The 20893-nt window shown below is 38.6% G+C and overlaps 1 protein-coding gene and 1 long non-coding RNA gene across 9 annotated transcripts; both read left to right on the top strand.

Moving 5' to 3' along the window:
* The first annotated feature begins 827 nt into the window (after positions 1-827).
* On the top strand, positions 828-3168 carry LOC131769694 (uncharacterized). The gene is made up of 3 exons (XR_009339067.2): positions 828-975; positions 1223-1268; positions 3030-3168. It is a non-coding gene; the product is annotated as an uncharacterized lncRNA (long non-coding RNA).
* Positions 3169-3806: 638 nt separating this feature from the next.
* On the top strand, positions 3807-19402 carry LOC131769656 (uncharacterized). Of its 8 annotated transcripts, none has more exons than XR_010717843.1 (27): positions 4104-4725; positions 4822-4941; positions 5016-5079; positions 5402-6394; positions 6487-6553; positions 6797-8347; positions 8423-8539; positions 8888-8950; positions 9174-9690; positions 9781-9909; positions 9991-10055; positions 10463-11338; positions 11410-11526; positions 11756-11813; positions 12070-13004; positions 13092-13220; positions 13303-13366; positions 13773-14644; positions 14716-14832; positions 15061-15118; positions 15440-16374; positions 16461-16589; positions 16676-16739; positions 17044-17790; positions 18496-18612; positions 18969-19025; positions 19296-19402. XR_010717843.1 is itself a non-coding variant. In XM_066168126.1 (13 exons), the coding sequence occupies exons 10-12, from the start codon at positions 14536-14538 to the stop codon at positions 15111-15113; spliced, it is 279 nt and encodes a 92-aa protein (XP_066024223.1). In that variant the 5' UTR covers positions 9416-9690; positions 9781-9909; positions 9991-10055; positions 10463-11338; positions 11410-11526; positions 11756-11813; positions 12070-13004; positions 13092-13220; positions 13303-13366; positions 13773-14535; the 3' UTR covers positions 15114-15118; positions 15440-15660. The 8 variants fall into 8 exon arrangements, 1 of the variants encoding a protein (XP_066024223.1); XR_010717846.1 differs by having other exon boundaries at positions 4108-4725; positions 6269-6394; XR_010717845.1 differs by lacking the exons at positions 4104-4725; positions 4822-4941 and adding an exon at positions 3807-3979.
* Positions 19403-20893: the final 1491 nt, after the last annotated feature.

Here is a 20893-nt window from a genome sequence, read left to right as displayed (position 1 = left end):
ACCAATCACCTCACTGCAATTCAGACAGCTCGTCATTTGCAGTGACATCTAAACGTTGCAATAATAGACGGCTCAGAGGAGGTAGCTGTGTTTACTTTTTGTTCAACCAATCAGCAAGCGAGGTTTGAAAGCGGTCGTGAACCTTTATGTAGATTAATGGCTTGGAACAAGATTTCCACACGCAAAGATGCAAAACAAAGAGGAGAGAAAATTTCGAGTTGAAATTATTACTTAAAACGTTGATTGAAAAGTTTTGGATGCACATTTCATCAAAACTAACGGTTAGTTTGGGCGATGGAAAATGCCCATATAAGGTAATGTTTTCATCTTGGACGGTCAGTGACAATACATCTGACGAATAAGCACATTATTTGCGATAAGATCATGGCTATGTAAATAATTTAAGATCTGCCAACAAAGCGTTTCCTTTGTTACGATCGAAACCACTGGCTAAGCACATTCTTGGACGCACACGTAATACAAAAACAGGAAACTTAAAGCGATTACTAAGCACCTTTGGCCTACGATAACAAAGAATTCATTCACGTTATGGAAGTTTTCCCACGATATACATGGCGCCAGCGATTCAACTTAGTGCATCATTGACAGGTGATTGAAAAGCTTTCTGTGTCAGGTGCATGTGAGGAGAAAATACAAGATAATCAAAACGGCGCTAACAGCTCTATTTGAAACCATTTCAAGGGAAATAAACTATCTAGGAGAGAACATTATTGAGATTTAAGTCTTGGAAATCGATAGTATACGCCACGTTGGTCAAAGTCAAAGGAAATTTTTGTGCGTGCAGGCATGCCAAGTCGGCAGTCTTTTGATTGAAAACAAATATTGGAGGAAACGAGTAACACTCGAGCGTGGCCCACGCGGAGAAATTTTCCGCGTGTGCCGTTCAGACTTTGAACTATACTTTCAGATGAACCAAAATTCGATTTATATGAATTTGTTGAAAGTCTGTCAGATGTAAGTATTGTGTCATTTTGTGTTACTTGGTTTTACTAACGTTACTGGAGTTACAAAAGCTGAGGCGAGAGGTGTCCATACTCTAGTCTAAATGTGTTTATCGAGGCACTGGTATAACTCACGCTATAAGTTTCTCAAACATGGAATTTCGGAGGGAACCTCACCGTTCATATCCTCTCTTACAGTTGGGATAATCATGTACTTAAAGCTGTAGAAATATTTACATGCTTTCTATATCTCTTTGTAGCTCGGGGGATGTTGTAAACGATCAACATAAATCCTTTATGATCAAGGTGAGAAAATAATTGTTTACTGTATAAAAGACATGAGGCTGTACAAAAGTGTTCTCGGAAGTAATTTCTGTTTATTTCAGTAGTATAGCTTAATGTTACGAATAAGAGATCTTTGCACTGTGCGATGTAAATTGCATTTAGCAATTTCAGGAGGAAGGTATGAACTGTAAAGTGTTCTATGCAGAAATTCTTGTTTATTTTTGTATGGGTTAATGTTACAAATATTGGATCTCTGCAGTGTGCACTGTCAATTGCATTTAGCAGTTCAGGAGGACGATATTTTGACTACATGTACATATCCACAAATACATATCCACTAGTTGGTTGCCTGAATAAAATGAAATTCATCCTTCATGTGAAAGTGATGCTTGTTTCTGTATGACTGAGCTGCAAACTTCTATTGACTAAGCAGTGCGTTGTAAAGTATTTGAGATGCTCAACAAGACGACGACTTGACTCTAGGTCGAAGTAACGTGAATATAGAATTATTATTATCGGCACTCAGGCAGTTTTGGCTTCTTAGAGCAATGAAATATCCTATGAGCAACAAAAATTGCACCTAAAATTAACTTCCTAGTAAATAATAGTGTCCTGTGAGGAATCGTAGCTGCTCAAATGACGAATTTATATCAAAATGAACATAGAGTTATTAACAGAGCAATTGACCCAAGGAGGCTTGGTATTTCAGGGGCTATGCACTATGTAACAAAAACTGCACCTGAAATGCTACGATGCTAAAAGAAAATGCATTACAACAACATAATTGATTGGAAAATGTTTCTTGTGTATCGTAAATAGTCCGTTATGTCTTGACATTATCCTTCATCACAATATACATTGATACCATGGCCATTGAGGTTCAGTTGTAACACTCAGAAAGTTGTAGGTATTTTTTAAGCAGACAAAGGAAAACCACTTTAAAGTAAAAAACAATCACCGTTGTGTGACATAACGAGGTCAAAATGACTGACAGCATTAAACTAGATTTCCTTTCATTTTTTGTTATGCAAAGCATATAATTTTACGAGGTATTGCACTGACATTTAAACCAACAAATTAAGTCAACCAGTTGTGACCTACGAGACTGTCCTTCCAGGCACAACAGCTACAGACTAAAAGTGAGGCATGGAAACAACTTGGTTGTTATTAAACAAATTCAATGCGAGCGAACGCCATCTGGAGGGCCATTTGAGGCTTGCGCAGATTTATTATTTTTCATAGAAGAAGATGTTAAATTGAGCAGATTCTAGGAGATCTTCGCGCGCAAAAATAATTCCAAAATTTCGTAGGCTCTGCCTATTGCATTGCATGGTCAAAAAATGAGGCCTAGTATCGATGTTTTTCTTGCGCAAAGGATAAAAATAGAAATAAACATTTTGGACACTGACGAAAGTTGCGCGGTAAACCTAAGTATAGGGATTTTCCCCATCTACCTAACGTTTCGCGCGTATTTGATTGGCTAAATTTTATACAATCAATTGCAAGCATATAAAAACCCATCCCAAATGAGTTTTCCTCGCCTTCTTGAGTTACACTGGGTGTAAAAATTGAAAAAGACGAATTTAGTATCGCTGCACATTCAGTATGGCTCAACCACCCGATCCCCTGGGTCGCCATCGATATGAAATCCTAAAAATCTGGATCCCTACACACGGAGTCGTGAACATTTACCGAAGCCCAAGAGGCGGTAAGAATGACGTAGAAAAGTAAAAGTAGAGTTTTGAGATTCATTCGAATTTAACTGAGCTTTCATCCCCACAGAATACCACGTTGACAATGGATCTAAGCTCGAGGAGCCTGTCAATAACTATGGTATAGAAAGACTCCGAGTTTTGGCCTCGCAAGGTGGTGTTATCAAAATCAAAAGGGACGCGAGTGTTCCTGGCTTGCAAAACAAGTATACAATCGATCCGCCAAATCTTTCAATAGACTCGACTGCGGTTTACGTTGAAGACCCTCAGCCTTGGTGAAAAAGTAAGTACAGACATTGATCTATTGGTTGTGATTGCAATTATCGATTTTAACTTTCTGTTCTGGGGCTCACGATTAAAGAGGAAATAAAAATTCTACAAGCGTACGCAGTAAGGTGATGAGTCAGCAAGTTTGCGCGCAAAAGGAATGCAATGTGGCTACGTCGACAAATACGGAATATCTGGTGTGACCAGTCAAACCGTATAGCAATGAAAACTTTAAATCACTGAGTTCTCTCTGAAAGGAGTCCATTTTGTTCTTCAATATAGGAAACCCCGACGACAACATGGCAAGGAACAAGAGGGAGAGGGAGAGAGAGCGTCAGCTTTTTTTTCGTATCTTGTTTTAAAAATTCAATATCCTGTAATAAAATTGATTTGATTGTTTGAAAAGATGCCTGTTGTCTTTGTTTATTGAGCATCAATACTGTTGGTGTAAAAATGCATTTTTCTTGAAAGCGAGACAGAGGGCAAAAATAAGCCATGACGCAATGAAGAGTCTCGCTGCTTCTGGATTGTGCGCAGAAGCGCGAAAATACGAATACGTCTCGTGACTCAAAACTTGCAGAGATTTCAAACGTATCTGACTCGCAAAAAGATCTACTTCGATAATTTTTAAAATGGCCGGCTATGAACCAGAGGAGCCGGAGCTTTCTGACGATTCGAAATATTGATAAGCAGTTAGAATAGGGCGGGACAATAAAGGCGCCGAACTCACAATCTTCTACACACCGAATGAAGGTCAGGCGAGATTACTTTCAGGCTTTTTCAAACTTATGGCCCAAATAGCTTTTCTGTCATGTTGACAGCTAACGTGCCCGACAAACGCTACTCTAAACAACCGTAGAATGACGAAAACTAGATTCTCAGATTTGCGGATGGTCCGAATAATTAGGTTTGTAGTGCCCCAACTTCTAAGGCTTGTGTGCGCGGATATTGTGAAGGGATCCAACTAGAAGAGAATACTGCTCTAGAAAATCTTTTCTGAACCTCAGAATATAAGTGACGCCTGGGTTTCTATACGCTAGTTCAAGTTAAACATGTATGAGACCGGTAATAACCTCGCTAAATCTATAAAATGTCTTAGTTTCGCTTGAACAAACAAAAGAAATGTCTCCGTCTGATTAACATACATTTTCTCCCCTGCGGTCAAGACGATTATACAAAATCCTAAAATAGCTTGTCTAGAATTCAGGCATCCTGTATACAAACAACCCAACAATATTTCGTCACTGAGCACAATTTCGTTTGAGTATGGATAAGTCTGCGATAATACTTAAAGTCATGAAATTTCTTTGGTCTAATATGCAAGACGAACTATATTTAGCTCAAGTTTAGATGACAATTCAACGACATCGATTGCGCGCACATTTCGAGAAAACACGCGAAATAACATAATAAATAATAATAACTTCGTCGAGATCAAATTGGAAGACATTTTCTCTGGTATCCTGACGTCACTGTATATTACAAATCAGAGACCAGAAGTGAGTAAATATTTCCATCGGATATGCACTTAAGAGCGTTTGGCTTTTCAGTTCCAAAAACGCGACTGAAAATCGTTTTACTTTCGATTGCCACAGAGTTCAGGGTTGAAGGTGGTTGTAAACTTAAGGTTGAATCTAAGAACGACTTTCGTCGCGTCTGGATTATTACGGCTGATGGAGAACACAAGTCTGTTGTCACGCGTTCGAAAAGAGAAGGTAAATTATTTTTCAAATGTGCAATTCTTCTGCAGCTTCACTGCTTGAGTAATATTTTGCATTTTGATTTAAAGGATATCAAGTTTCTGATGGCTATTGGATAACTGGACCGAAGAAAATTTACATTAACGTTTGAAGGTAATTTAACTGTTTGACGCAATTTTATCTATAAATCAGTATGTTTTATCGCGTGTGTGCACATCATAGCGCGTAACGCACCACAAAACTGACTCAGTGAATACTCTTATCATAGGTGAACACACCTTCCATAAAATAATCGTTCTACAAAACATACAGCGTTAAAACAGGTAGAATGGGTATCACAACATCATTCGCAGAAAGACAAGTAACCCAGATCATTATAAAATACATACTATCCGTTCTTTGACAACGAAATCTACTTCATCAAAAAACATACAGTTAGTATCACTTTCAAACCAATTAATTGTTTTCTTTATAGACTACACGCCGACGATGAAATAGCTACCATATCCGCGGAGTCGATGAGCCGGGCCGCAGTTAAATAAACTGTGCGCTTATTCGGCTCAGATGGCATTGCAGTAAATAAACCTGCGTTACTCACTTATCAGTATACCAGTGTACTAGTGTGTTTTTAAAAGTGGAAAGCTCTAGGTCAAAATTTTCCTATCTATATCATGATCTAGTTTCACGAAATGAACGGATTTCATTATTAAATCAGGGTGACGGAAAAGAAATTTTCAGTACCCATCCATTAGTTGTTCTATATTCAAATTTTTGGCGAGCTGTGTAGGGGTAGCTAAAGCAGATTGATTTACAAGGAATATTTTGCGTCAAACCACATGAAACCTGGTCATCTTGGTGTTTCTGCTAACACGAAACATGATCTCCATAGATTGCTATTTTTTTATTTACATTCTGCTGTGAAAAAAGCACACGAAACTTACAAAGCGCGTAAAACGGATCATTTGACCCCGTGATTTGAAAGCTCGTATTACGTAGGTAGGTTGTTACCAATCTGCTTATTTCCCAAAGCGATAGTCATCGTGACTCCGTCGTCACTACCGAAAAAAAAGTGCTCTCGCTTCCTTCGATACATTTGCCGTGTTCAGATCAATTATAAGTACCAACAAGAACCAATATGGCAGGCTATAGAAATCAGGAACCGGTCTATAGGTACATCGAGGAAGTTCGCGTTGGGAGAAACTTTGTTCAAGAACACGACGTAATACTATCTTACATCAACCCAGGTCTAGGACGAGGAGGTGAATATAATATTTTTTAAGATTTGGTCAATCACTCGAATCATCTGAACACATCTCTAACTCATGTTTGCTTAATCATACAGGTTTCCGAGTCAGTCGTGGAAGTATACTTAGCGAAGTTCCAGTATTAGGTGGTCGCAGACTAACAATTGGGTACTCCATAGTGAACAATTACAAAAGTTTTGAGATTACTCGCAGTCAAGGAGGAGGTTCGTATCATTCGAGTTTTACCTCTTCTTTTAGGTAAATCATAACTGAAGAAAAATTAATCAAATCTAACCTCTTGCGGTTTATTTTAAAGGATATATACTGCACACACACGGCTACTGGAAGGTGGAGTTAGGACGCAAGTTCTATTAATAGGGAAGGTAAGGCACTTCTGGAGTAATTCCTTCTCACGCGATCAGCAACAACGAAGACCGATTTTAGATCTTCAGAAATTCGTTAATAAACGTATCAATCAATGCTTAAGAAATGTCTGATTTGCTAAAAAAACTCTCATATCCAAATACTTAAAAAATCACTCCTATTTTATGAGACATCAAACACATTCATTGTGATACTTTTCCTAAGGAAACATTCAGTAACCGGTGTTTCTTTTCGCATTTCAGACTGATTAAAGCCAGAATTTTACTACACACCCATAATTTTACGGGAGATCGTAATATATCAAGTGCTGTCCACAATGGAGCATCAGTATCTTTGTGATATTTTTTTAACACGGAGATAGCCGCCATGTTGGTTTGCACAATCATTTTGAAACAATCCTTGTAACTTAATGTATATCTACTGAAAATAACCTCTTATCGAGGACATATGTAAGCAAAAGTGGGATAGACTATACTATTTCTTATCTCGGCTAGTTTTCTAGTACATATTTATCCGTTCAACGTCTTTTAAAGAATATTAATTTCACTTACAGCGCGCGAACAACTCAGCTTTAGTACAACTCGCTCGAAAGGCGTTCATTAAGCAGCAAGCTACCGAACTAGTCTGTTTGCATTTTAATACTTAACTAGCATGTTTATTAGAGCATTGGAGAGCTAAAATAAAGATTCATTCCACAAGGTGAATTGAGAAAGTTATTTATGTTTCGCATAGAGAAACCGGAAGCCGTTAACAGTAACTAAACACAGCGTTTGAGAACACGCGCGTCTAAACCAATTGGCGCAATTCACTCAAACGGAAATTCTAGATATTGATTGAGCAAACCAAGAAAGCTACCCATCGTGTCCAACATCTCTTTCCATTCTCACCCATATAAGCATCACCAAAGTATTATGAAATGTTGAGAACGCGAAATTTTATATTATTATTGTCTCTCAACGTTAACGATCAATAATATATTACGTCTCTTTAGCATTGCAGGCTTCTCGTATGCCGTTTCTTCAGACTTAGCGACCTTAGTCCCATTAGCACTGGGCATTGTTGTGATAGCCGTCCGTGAAAGTTATTCCAATTTTGAGGCAATAAATTTATCCTTTTCCTTGAAGAGAAATACCTTGTATATGTTTTTCTTCCTTCATTGTAAGTACTGACAAATTAGCGTCTTGTATGACATATTGATGACCGCCCACGCACGCACTGAATCACATTTACACGCCACATAAACAAAGTTTTGACAAAAAGCGTCTTGCTCTTTACAACTTTGCTTGCCTGTGGATCACAACAATAAATCTATCCTTTTGCTTGAAGAGAAATACCTTGTATAGGTCTGTTTTCTTTTACTGTAAGTGCTGACATACGATCCATCTTAAATAAAAATTAGCAGCTAAAAATAAATCCCTCGACAACCATATCAAAAATGCGCCGAATAAGCATTTCTTAACGCGCGCACGTGGACAAACATACGCACACACCAGGTGCTTCGTTTACAGCTGAGCTAAAAATGTGATGACTCAACAAATTGGGGAAATACGGGTGGATATCAGCGCTAAAAAGCCACTGCCAAATGCTATAAAAGCACTGCGTCTCTGTTGTTCGAACATCGAAGGATTGCGCTGCTCAAGCTGTTTCATCATCAACAAGAACCAAGATGGCTCATGTTTGCCACCAACCTACAGACCCAACAAATTCATTTGTGGAAATCGTTCAGATTGGAAGAAACTTCGTGCATCATAAAGATGTGACGCTTTACTATAACTCTGGTCATGGAAGAGGAGGTAGACTAAGTGTGATAGTTATGTGTTATGTGTTATGTGTAAGTTGACATTTCTCTTCTCATTTTAATCCCTAAGAATTTACAGCACACGGAGGAAATATAAGTCATATCGAACGCCACGGCAGAGATCGAAGACTAACAATTGAAACCAGAAGCGGACACAAATTTGATATCACTCGCCATAGAGGAGGAGGTTTGTAAAGTTTCATCTGTGTGTTTCAGTTCAGACATTTTATCATTCACCCCCGATTTCATGGTAGCATACAAACCGTGATTTATAAGATATGATTCGCCCCAGACAACTCACTTATAATGATTCCGCACGACTGTAAAAACATCCTCCCTGATTTTGGGACAATTTGTATATAAAGAGAACGTTTAAATGGTTTGTGAAGGTGGGTAGACTTAATGATGTTGCGTCGAATGCTGTTAAATTACGCGCGTCCAGTTCTAGCTGTTAAAACCTGACCAAAATATTTAGCTACTGTTAGCCAAGAAGCTTAAATAATACCTTTCACCCTCTCTTTTCCTCACTCTAAAGGCTACCATTTGAACACTGGAGGATACTGGCACAAAGAAGAACGTTTATACCACTAAGCGCGAGGTAAGACACTTCATACACATCTTCCTCTCACGCAATTCAAAGAAAGCGATCTGCATATATTTCAACGAGCGAAACCTATCTCGTCCACTGAAGTATTATGATCCATATGTGGCAGTAACATTGAACTATTTTACTTAAGCAAGAACGACAACTTTAAATGAGTGTAGGTAATCATTCAAAACATACGCCAACTGATCTACAGTTACATTTTGTTTTATTGCAGGTTTTTCTTGGAGGAACCATTATCTTAACCTCTTTATTAGTAAGTTTGTCACAAGATCCTAGAATAGCCAAGACGAAAAGGCTAAAATTCTGTAATCAGTTCAAAGAAAATAAAATTTGTATTGTGTCATCAAAGAGAGTGCTGTTCTCTTCATTTGCATGGTTTCAATGTCAAAAGTCCCCTTAGACCATAAAAGGGGAGCTAAAAATAGGTTTCTTATCAATCAGTTAAGAATGTGCAGCCAAAGCAGATATTGTGCCGCGCAGGCGTGGAAAACGTCGAGTAGCGAAATATGACAAAACGGAGGAGAAATAACGAGAAATCAGGGTTATACGCTGAGTAAAGCATCACAGGTTAACAACAAATCACCGTCAACCTCTTCGAGAATTGTAGGCAATCAAAATGAGTGGCGGATACCATCCCCCAGAGCCAAACGCGCGCAAATATTGCGAAGTAGTCCAAATAGGCATCGAAGACGACACTGCTGAAGTAACACTTTTCTACACTCCAGAAAGAGGTTTTAATTCTGCTTTTCTGTACAATTGTATGAGATAACAACGCGATAACACCCGCTTAAACTCGGTATTTTTTTTAAATACATCTCCAGAATTTCAAGTAAGCAACGGATACGTATTGGAAGATAAAGAGGAGAGCAATTACGGCCGCCGATACCGCAAATTGAAACTCGTTACTTCAAAAGCTAACGTGATTGAAGTCAGGCGATATAGCAACGGAGGTAGGCATTTATGATCATCATAGAAGTTTCAACGTTATTTGCACAAACATTGATACACCAATTCGTTTCTTTTGCGCCAAGAATATCACGTGGACGCCGACGGGAGAATTTTTAACTTCGAGGGAAGAAAAGTTGAAGTGTAAAAGGTAAGAAACTATGCAAGGCGAACTCTTGAATGTGCGCCAAAACGCATTTAAGTTTCTGAGACCTAAAGATGTAGTTTTCTTTATTTGGCCAGAAGAAGGCTTAGAAAGACGCGCTTCACAATACAAGCGTGTACGCATTAAGTAGGTCCTGTTCAATAAAGGCGAATAACAAAGTCAATTTGGCTTGTTCTTACGACAAGAGGGCCCATTTCACCGCTCAAAGCTTTGCCAATTCGACTGATTTCGGTAAATCCCATGATAGTTGTGGCAAAATTGAATTTGCTAGGTGAGCGCCTTTGTGCATATCTTTTGGTTTGCTTAACATGCTGGAAATCGATACTACTCATCTAACTATAAATAGGCATTTCTGCTAAGAGTAACTAACAAAAATTGTATTTTTTTCCCAGAGGATTACTCAAGAAAGACTTCGATTGACAAGAGATACAGCCCACAGATCTTGATTCTAATTTAACGTAAATGAAAAAATCATGTTAACTGCCATAAATTGTCAAAATGTTTATACATTTTCGTGCATTGGTGAAACTATTGAGACAATAACAGGCAACCAATTCACTAAGCCCCAAATGCCACCAATCACTAAATAGTGGGAGGTACCCAGACACTAAAAAAAAAGTTTTAAAATGTTCTCGGCGAAGCAAAAATAAAGCATTCCTGCCATTCTAGTCTGTTCAGAGTCAGTTTTCTCCTTTCCATAGCTCCGCCTTCTGAATATAATTTAACCTTTCACGCGTAACACGCACGTTGACGATGATTGAAAAATCAAGTCAAGCAAATGACCGATTTCGATAATCGCACCACAAACGATTACTAAGCGGACTGCATTACCTTTGATAGGAAAAAGATATACTAAAAGATATATGTTAAACAAATCTTGAGTTAAAATCTGGTTGTGAGATAGTGACAAAGAGAAATTGACCCACTGTAAGAATGTAAACAAACGAACAACACAAGCGCAAGAGTGCGAGGGAAATTACGTCGCTCGGGAAGCGCGCGCGAACGAGGAAGCGAAACCGAAAGCTCGCTAATCCCAAACAAAGGGCTGGATAAAACAACTGAGCGAAGCAGCTTTCTCTCAGTGTATTCGTATTACGCGCATTCGACGTTGCCTCCAAGACAGTGCGAACCTTCTCTCTCAGTTTTTTTAAGAGAAATGTCAGACTTTGATCCAGTGGATCCTAGGCAACATGAGGAAGTATCCCTTGGAAAATGCTGCTGCCATAACGATGCGGATGCCATACTAATGTACTATCTGGATAGAAAAAGTAAGTAACTTTAACTGTTTTGTGTAGCTCTGAAGTCTCAAATTTACTAACACGATATCCGGAAAATGCAGAGTTCGATGCCAAGTATGGACAAATAACTAAAGTAAAAACCTCTGGGAGAGGCACAAAGGTGAAACTCCAATCGGACAGTGGATGTACTTATAAAGTCACTCGGCACGGTAAAGAAGGTAAGTGAAGACTCACTGATTTCAACCTTTTTATAGGGAGTTACGCATTTGCAACGTTGTCGCAGTCATCAGATAACGCAATTTCACATGATATCTTTCAGCGTCTCATTATGTTAGTGGTCTGAACTATCGTCAGCTGAATACTTTCGAATTCATTACCTTAGAATATTTTTATCATTTGTGTAACCCGTTCATGTTAAGTGCTTCTTCTTGTTCCTCTTCATCAAAGATTATAGCACTGGTTGGCGTACCTGGAAGAAGGTTGAGACTGTTTCCTGTTAACTGTGGTAAGTGTATGAAATTCAACATGCTCAATCAATTTTATTCTGGAATAAAAGCCATTCTTGTACAAACAATTTGCTTCCTAGCGGGCATAATTCTCAGAATAAGACTTAGTAATAAAAACTTGGATATGTTGGTTTAGCCAAGTACTCTGCTTGGCAATGGGCATGTTCCTCACCTAAAGCAAGTAGTAATTCTAAATTTCTCTGTTTGTAATCTGCAATGAAAATGCGCTCTTTTCTTATTTCATCTCAATTGCAGACTGTTCAAGAGCACTGGTAGAAAATTGGGAAATTGTTGATTTTAAACGAACCAAGAGCTTAATAAAGTTTGTAGCATGGTATAAAACATATATGAATCTTAATGCAATTTTGCTGAGCAATGCTAGAGCCACTCCGTTAAACGCTGAAAATTGTTGATTGTAAACGAACCAAGAGCCTAATAAAGTTTTTAGCATGGCATGAAACACATATGACTCTTAACATAATTTTGCTGGTTGAACATACAATGCGTAAAAGAAGCGTGTGCACGCCAAAGCAGAGTTAATGAACTCCACGCTTACTCTATCTTCGAAGGACACAAATATTGTAAATAAAAGCAAATGGATCGAGCGGTACTTTCCGGAAATTTTTTGCCATTAGAATTCAGGATCAGTAAAGGATTTATCTTTCGAGTGCAGCTGAAAGGTAGAAACCGACGATTAACGATCGTAACTTAAACAGGCCACACATTAAATATCAGTCGCCATCGCGGTGGAGGTACTTGCTATCACATATTTGCGTATGCTTTTAATCGGGGTAAACAATGAAATGAAATCTTGTGCGGCTACAACAATCCGTTTCAATGTCAAAAAAGGTTCCCTTAGATCATAAAAGGGGAGCTAAAAATAGCTTTCTTATCAATCAGTTAAGAATGTGCAGCCAAAGCAAATATTGTGCCGCGCAGGCGTAAAAAAAGTCAAGCGGCCAAATACGACAAAACGGAGGAGAAATATCGAGAAATCAGGGTTATACGCTAAGCAAAGCATCACAGTTAAACAACAATTCATCGTCTATTTCCTCGAGAACCGTGGGCAATCAAAATGAGTCACGGATATCAACCCCGAGAGCCAAACGTGCCTAGATACTGCGAAGTAGTCCAAATAGGCATCGAAGAGGATACTGCTGAAGTAACACTTTTCTACACTACAGAAAGAGGTTTGAATTCTGCTTTCTGCACAATTGTATGAGATAACAACGCGATAACACCAGCTTAAGCTCGGTATTTTTTTTAAACATCTCCAGAGTTTCAAGTAAGCAACGGCTACGTATCGGAGGATAAAGAGGAGAGCAACTATGGCCGCCGATATCGCAAATTGAAACTCGTTACTTCAAAAGCTAACGTGATAGAAGTCAGGCGATATAGAAACGGAGGTAGGTATTCATGATCATCATGGAAGTTTCAACGTTATTTGCGCAAAATATTAATACACCAATTCATATCTTTTCTACCAAGAGTATGACGTAAACGCCGACGGGAGAGATGTTTACATCAAAAGAAAAAAAATTGAAGTGTAAAGGTAAGTTACTATACAAGGCGAACTCTTGAAAGTGCGCCAAAACGTATTTAAGTTTCTGAGACCTAAAGATGTAGTTTTCTTTATTTGGCCAGAAGAAGGCTTAGAAAGACGCGATTCACAATACAAGCGTGTACGCAATAAGTAGCTCCTGTTCAATAAAGGCGAATAACAAAGTCAATTTGGCCTGTTCTTACGACAAGAGGGCCCATTTCACCGCTCAAAGCTTTGCCAATTCGACTGATTTCGGTAAATCCCATGATAGTTGTGGCAAAATTGAATTTGCTAGGTGAGCGCCTTTGTGCATATCTTTTGGTTTGCTTAACATGCTGGAAATCGATACTACTCATCTAACTATACATAGGCATTTCTGCTAAGAGTAACTAACAAAAATTGTATTTTTTCCCAGAGGATTACTCAAGAAAGACTTCGATTGACAAGAGATACAGCCCACAGATCTTGATTCTAATTTAACGTAAATAAAAAAATCATGTTAACTGCCATAAATTGTCAAAATGTTTATACATTTTCGTGCATTGGTGAAACTATTGTGAAAATAACAGGCAACCAATTCAGCAAGCCCCAAAAGCCACCAATCACTAAATAGTGGGAGGTACCCAGACACTAAAAAAAAAGTTTTAAAATGTTCTCGGCGAAGCAAAAATAAAACATTCCTGCCATTCTAGTCTGTTCAGAGTCAGTTTTCTCCTTTCCATAGCTCCGCCTTCTGAATATAATTTAACCTTTCACGCGTAACACACACGTTGACGATGATTGAAAAATCAAGTCAAGCAAATGACCGATTTCGATAATCGCACCACAAACGATTACTAAGCGGACTGCATTACCTTTATTAGGAAAAGGATATACTAGAAGATATATGTAAACAAATCTTGAGTTAAAATCTGGTTGTGAGATAGTGACAAAGAGAAATTGACCCAACGTAAGAATGTAAACAAACGAACAACACAAGCGCAAGAGTGCGAGGGAAATTACGTCGCTCGGGAAGCGCGCGCGAACGAGGAAGCGAAACCGAAAGCTCGCCAATACCAAACAAAGGGCTGGATAAAACAACTGAGCCAAGCAGCTTTCTCCCAGTGTATTCGTATTACGCGCATACGACGTTGCCTCCAAGACAGTGCGAACATTCTATCACAGTTCTTTTAAGAGAAATGTCGTATGAGGGAGAAGAGCCTAAGCTACGTGAGGAAGTATCCCTTGGAGTACGTTTATGGCATAGCAATCCGGATGTCATACTACTGTACTCTCTGGATAGAAAAAGTAAGTAACTTTAATTGTTTTGTGTAGCTCTGAAGTCTCAAATTTACTAACACAATATCCGGAAAATGCAGAGTTCGGAGTCAAGTATGGACAAATAAAAGCAGAAGAAACCTCTGGGACAGACACAACGGTGACACTCGAATCGAAAAGTGGATGGAATTATGAAGTAACACGGCGTGGCAAAGAAGGTAAGTGAAGACTCACTAAATTCAACCTTTTTAAAGGGAGTTACGCATTTGTAACGTTGTCGCAGTCAACAGATAACGCAGTTTCACATGATCTCGTTCAACGTCTCATTATGTTAATAGTCTGAACTATCGTCAGCTGAATACCTTCGAATCATTACCTTAGAAAATTTTAATCGTTTGTGTAACCCGTTCATGTTAAGTGCTTCTTCTTGTTCCTCTTCATCAAAGATTATAGCACTAGTTGCGGTACCTGGATGGAGGTTCAGACTGTTTCCTATTAACTGTGGTGAGTGTATGAAATTCAACATGCTCAATCATATTCTGTTTGCAAATACTGGCACACGATATTAACAAAAGCACAAGGAAGCCAATCTATTATTAAAGCTATTCTAGAATAAAAGCCATTCTTGTACAAACAATTTGCTACCTAGCGGACATAATTCTCAGAATAAGACTTAGTAATCAAAGACTTGGATATGGTGGTTTAGCCAAGTACTCTGCTTGGCAGTGGGCATGTTCCTCAACTAAAGCAAATAGTGGTTGTAAATTTCTTTGTTTGTGATCTGCAATGAAAATGCGCTCTTTTCTTATTTCATCTCAATTGCAGACTGTTCAAGAGCACTGCCAGAGCCACTCTGTTAAACATTGGAAAATTGTTGATTTTAAACGAACCAAGAGCCTAATAAAGTTTGTAGTATGGTATAAAACATGTATGAATCTTAATGCAATTTTGCTGCGCACTGCTAGAGCCACTCTGTTAAACGCTGAAAAATTGTTGATTGTAAACGAACCAAGAGCCTAATAAAGTTTGTAGCATGGCATAAAACACACATGACTCTTAATTCAATTTTGCTGATTGAACATACAATGCGTAAAAGAAGCGTGTGCACGCCAAAGCAGAGTTAATGAACTCCACGCTTACTCTATTTTCGAAGGACACAAATGTTGTTAATAAAAGCAAATGGATCGAGCGGTACTTTCCAGAAGTTTTTTGCCACTAGAATCCAAGATCAGTGAAGGAGTTGTCTTTCGAGAGCAACTGAAAGGTAGAAACCGACGATTAATCGTAAATTCAACAGGCCACACATTTCAAATCAGTCGCCACTGCGGTGGAGGTATTTGCTCTCACATATTTGCGTATGCTTTTAATCGGGGTCAACAATGAAAAGAAATCTTATGCGGCTACAACAATCCGTTTCAATGTCAAAAGTTCCCTTAAATCATAAAAGGGGAGCTAAAAATAGGTTTCTTATCAAACAGTTAAGAATGTGCAGCCAAAGCAAATATTGTGCCGCGCATGCGTAAAAAAAGTCAAGCTGCGAAATACGACAAAACGGAGGAGAAATATCGAGAAATCAGGGTTATACGCTGAGCAAAGCATCACAGTTAAACACCGCCTATTTCCTCGAGAACCGTGGGCAATCAAAATGAGTCACGGATATCAACCCCGAGAGCCAAACGCGCCTAGATACTGCGAAGTAGTCCAAATAGGCATCGAAGAGGATACTGTTGAAGTAACACTTTTCTACACTACAGAAAGAGGTTTGAATTCTGCTTTCTGCACAACTGTATGAGATAAGAACGCGATAACATCCGCTTAAACTCGGTATTTTTTTAAACATCTCCAGAGTTTCAAGTAAGCAACGGATACGTATCGGAGGATAAAGAGGAGAGCAAATATGGCCGCCGATACCGCAAATTGAAACTCGTTACTTCAAAAGCTAACGTGATAGAAGTCAGGCGATACAGAAACGGAGGTAGGTATTCATGATCATCGTTCAAGTTTCAACGTTATTCGCGCAAAATATTGACTGATACAGCAATTCACTTCTTTTCTACCAAGAGTATGACGTGAACGCCGACGGGAGAGAGGTTTACATCAAAAGAAAAAAAGTTGAAGTGTAAAGGTAAGTTATTCTGCAAGGCGAACTCTTAAATGTGCACAAAAACGTGTTTAAGCTTCTGAGACTTAGAGATGTAGTTTTCTTTATTTGGTCAGAATAGGCGCAGAAAGACGCGCTTCACAATACAAGCGTCTACATATTTCTCAGATTAAGACCTAGTAATCAGAGACTTGAGTATGACAGTTTGGCCAAGTACTCTGCTTGGTAGTAGGCATGTTCCTCGCCTAAAGCAAATAGTAGTTATAAATTTCTGTGTTTGTGATCTGCAATGAAAATGCGCTCTTTTCTTATTTCATCTCAATTGCAGACTGTTCAAGAGCACTGCCAGAGCCACTCTGTAAAACACTAGGAAACTGTTGATTGTAAACGAACCAAGAGTCTAATAAAGTTTGTAGCATGGCATAAAACATATATGACTTAATGAAATTTTGCTGCATTAACATTCAATGCGTGAAAGAAGAGTGTGCACGCCAGAGCAGAGTCTATGAACTCTACCCTCGCCCTATGTTCGATGGACATGAATATTGTCACTTCAATCGAATTTAGTCACTCATTAGAGGCCATGAGAGCACACGACGAGTAAAAAATACTACTGAGTAAGGATTTGACCACCGCCGTAAGCAACAAAGTCGATAAATTTACTTCTTAGATGAAATGAAGCTTTTGTCTGTAATAACAAATGAGATAAGTACTAGCGTGTTAAAAACATGTTTCAGCAACTACGGCATTCTTACCGAAATTAGTCCGTAGAAATCTGATGTAAAAAATTTCGTAACCAAATTAACGTTGGTGTTTAGTCAGGGTAAGCTTTCGTCACTATGGGAAAAACTTGAAGTCAAAGTCGAACTCGTGTCTCTGAAACCTAAGAGTCTCAAATGTCAACTCGCTCAGATTGAATCCTACACACGCTCAACATCTTACCCAAATAAAAAATGACATGCAATACTTATTCATTTCAACTCCACAACTGATACATAACGCGTCACATTTCAAGGCAGCAAAAGCTTCTGCGACAACAGATGAGAGCTGGAAGGATGAATACCCCAACTAGGAGGTAAAATCGAAAAACACGATGGTTAAACGGGAAATTAACTACCCGCGTCAATTTAGATGAACACAAAACCAAAAGGTGCAAATGCGCAGACATGAAAGCGAGGTTAAAATGCTGTCTAATTGAAAGAGAGAGGTGGAAATGGCGTATCTTGTAAAAATAAAGAGTGACTCGCCTGCGACTCTGCTCAAAATCGGTGTAAGAATTCGACTATGATCGAGAGATAATTAAAACAAGTGTTGTAAATAGGCACACACTGATTGATAAGACAGCCATATCCTATGAAACGATGATGAGAAAAATACCAAAAAAAAAACGCACCAACGGGTAGACACTAACCTTGAGGTTTGCGCGCGTAAAATGGAGATTAGAAGGCAACCAATCAGAAACAGCCAGGGGGATAAAATTTGCTTTAAAATGTGTCTGTCGAAGCACTTTTGCCGCAGTGCTTCGACAAAACGCAAACAACATCTCATTCGCTATATCTGCAAGTCTATTCAAACTAAGAAGAGTAAAATGACCTCGTACCAACCTCCCGAGCCGCCTCCCGTCTTTGAAACCGTTTCCCTTGGGAAAATAGGTCTGCATTTGGTTGCCAATGTGGTATTAACGTACGACACGAAAAGTAGAAGTGAGTCTGCCACAAATCCTCTTTGTATCTCTAGGAATCCATTTACTTGTTTTGATTGTTAATTCGAATCTTGATAGATTACGACGTCATCTATGGCACTCTTAAAAACAAGGAAAGCGAAGGTGGATGTACTAAATTGACGATTCTCTCCAATTCCAATCACCAATACACTGTCACCCGAAAGCGAGGAGGAGGTATGTTTATCTAGATCGGCGATTGTGGCAAATGAGTGAAGTTTAACAGCTTTTTGTTCATTTAGTGTAGGTTATGATAGGAAAAATTTGAAGAGATGTAGGACACGCATTTACAGCCATGGCTATCTGCTCGCTGACCTTCCTTTTCGATGTACTCTTCCATATTTTCTCTGTTACGGTTTCACTTAAGACTCGTCATCCTTGGTATAGACACTCGTTATAATAAGAGAAACTCCTGTTTAGCCATGTCTTCATGCTAATCGCTAAATTGCACGATTTACAAGTACAGCTATTATGAGAATTATATCCTCTCATAACTTAGACCTTATACCATCCTTGCTAAATCTTCTTCGCAGTATACGAAACTAACCATAGGAATTGGATGAAGGTCGTGAAGACATAAATATGATGAGGTAAGCCGTTCAATTAAACCATAAAAATGTGCAGTCATGTTTTCCCAACGTTAGCAAGCGAAATACTTTGCTGGTTACATCATTGTCATTAACAACTATTCTGATCATGTCATACGCTATACATATAATCTGAGATTCATTTCTTGAGTGCGCAGCTCATTCAATACAGCAGCACCGATTATGATAATAAGTACACTGATAGTACAGGCCGTGAAATAAGTCGATTTTAGAGTTGATATATTCTAACTTTTTTTCTGATCTTATTTGCAGAAATCTTTCGGAAGTCACAAGAAAGCTTTAAAGACTATGGAACATTTACCTAAAAATATTTCAATAATCGTGGAAAGCAATAAATAAAGTTTTGAGGTGAAGTATTACAGTGCCCACGTTTCCCCTATGGTTGAATCTGTTTAACGTGATCACTCGCACGCAAGAAATGACAAGATGAAATAACATCTTTATCAAGATAAAGATCGCGAGAGGAAACAATTAATATCACAAATTTGAAGTCGATATATGAAATGTGATTGAAGAAAACTTAAGTCACATTAACATTGTTAACAATAGTGCAAGAGACAGAGTACCTGCCGAGCGCTAAAACCGTTTATCGACTTGAAAAGCATGTTCGTTGCTATTGTTCCAAAGAGGTTTTCACGCCCGATGTCATAAGGAAATTAGCATAAGACATGCATGCCTAGGGAAAGCAACAGTGCGTCTAAAAGCGCAGGTCGTTAGTAAAGCAAAATGTCAATTAAAAAATGTCTTATTTTCTCACGCCAAACTGCCATGGCTGAACTGCTAGAACCCTCCAATAACTTAGTGGAATTCGTACAGATACAACAGTTTTCGGGGAGCGGTAACGTTGTCTGAATTACGAGGCAGTGGTAAGGACATAGCGCCATGCGATATTCCCGCGCAATTTAACAACACCTTTCCTAGAATACTTCACTGAATAAATGATAGAATTAACCGTTCAAGTTGGGCGTGCACTGTCAGTCGTAACCTCGACAGGAGACAAGATCGAGACTCGTTGCGCAAAGCAAGGTAGGTCAAGGAAAGAGTCGCTTCAACAAATGCTTTTTGTTCCAAAACATCGAAGACATCGAGGAAAGATACACGATACTAAGCGGGAATGGACACAGCTTGAGTGCGACTTAAACGTACTAAGCAAACTAAACCGAGTTAAGAGCAAGGTTTGATAACTATTCTCTATAATTCAAGAAGTTGAAACATTCGGAACAAGAGAAATGCAACTGCGTTTTACTGTAGGTGGTAAAAAACGATTTCTTACAGTTCAAACAAAGGCTCAAGAACAGTATTACATACTTCAATTGTCTATTTTACGTTTTGAATGAGGCTATAAATTAATATGACCATTCGAAGAAAAGATGAACACTGCAAAGGAATGCTTTACTCAAGATGGAGAAATGACTTCTTGTTTAATAATAATTTGCCTCAAGCGTAACATTATCCAGACGTCGCTCGAAGGTCAATAGATCAAGATTTATTTTCTTCTTAAGTTTCGCCCCTCCCTTTTGATGACGGTGGAATTAAATTAAATTCTTTGTTGTCAAGTCAGATATCTCACGCAACGAAAGAGTCGTCTCGCGGAATAAATATGTTTTAAAAAGCTTATCAAGATTCTTGGATTATTCACAAAAACCTACACCTGAGCTAGCCACAACATCACTTTAAACTCACAAAGTAGCCATACTTCACTCAAAATTCCATCACTTTGCAGAATAATGCAACAGGCTTTCATTGCGCAAACAAAGCAAGCTACTTAAGAAGACAAGCTTCAGCGAAAAGAAAAGAAAACTGCGATGTAAATTAAACGGTTTCTTCGAATTTCATCGACGCGCAGGATT

Source organism: Pocillopora verrucosa, chromosome 6 (genome assembly GCF_036669915.1).
Source record: "Pocillopora verrucosa isolate sample1 chromosome 6, ASM3666991v2, whole genome shotgun sequence".
In the NCBI taxonomy this organism is placed as follows: domain Eukaryota; kingdom Metazoa; phylum Cnidaria; class Anthozoa; order Scleractinia; family Pocilloporidae; genus Pocillopora; species Pocillopora verrucosa.
The sequence above is the reverse complement of the archived record's forward strand: the minus strand, read 5'-3'. Positions and strand labels throughout refer to the sequence as shown.

Excerpts from the sequence above, each read along its gene's own strand:
- LOC131769656 (XM_066168126.1), top strand. The coding sequence starts at position 14,536 with ATGTCGTATGAGGGAGAAGAGCCTAAGCTACGTGAGGAAGTATCCCTT. Across the intron at positions 14,645-14,715 it reads GTACTCTCTGGATAGAAAAA|AGTTCGGAGTCAAGTATGGA; the intron begins GTAAGTAACTTT and ends CGGAAAATGCAG. Across the intron at positions 14,833-15,060 it reads AACACGGCGTGGCAAAGAAG|ATTATAGCACTAGTTGCGGT; the intron begins GTAAGTGAAGAC and ends TCTTCATCAAAG.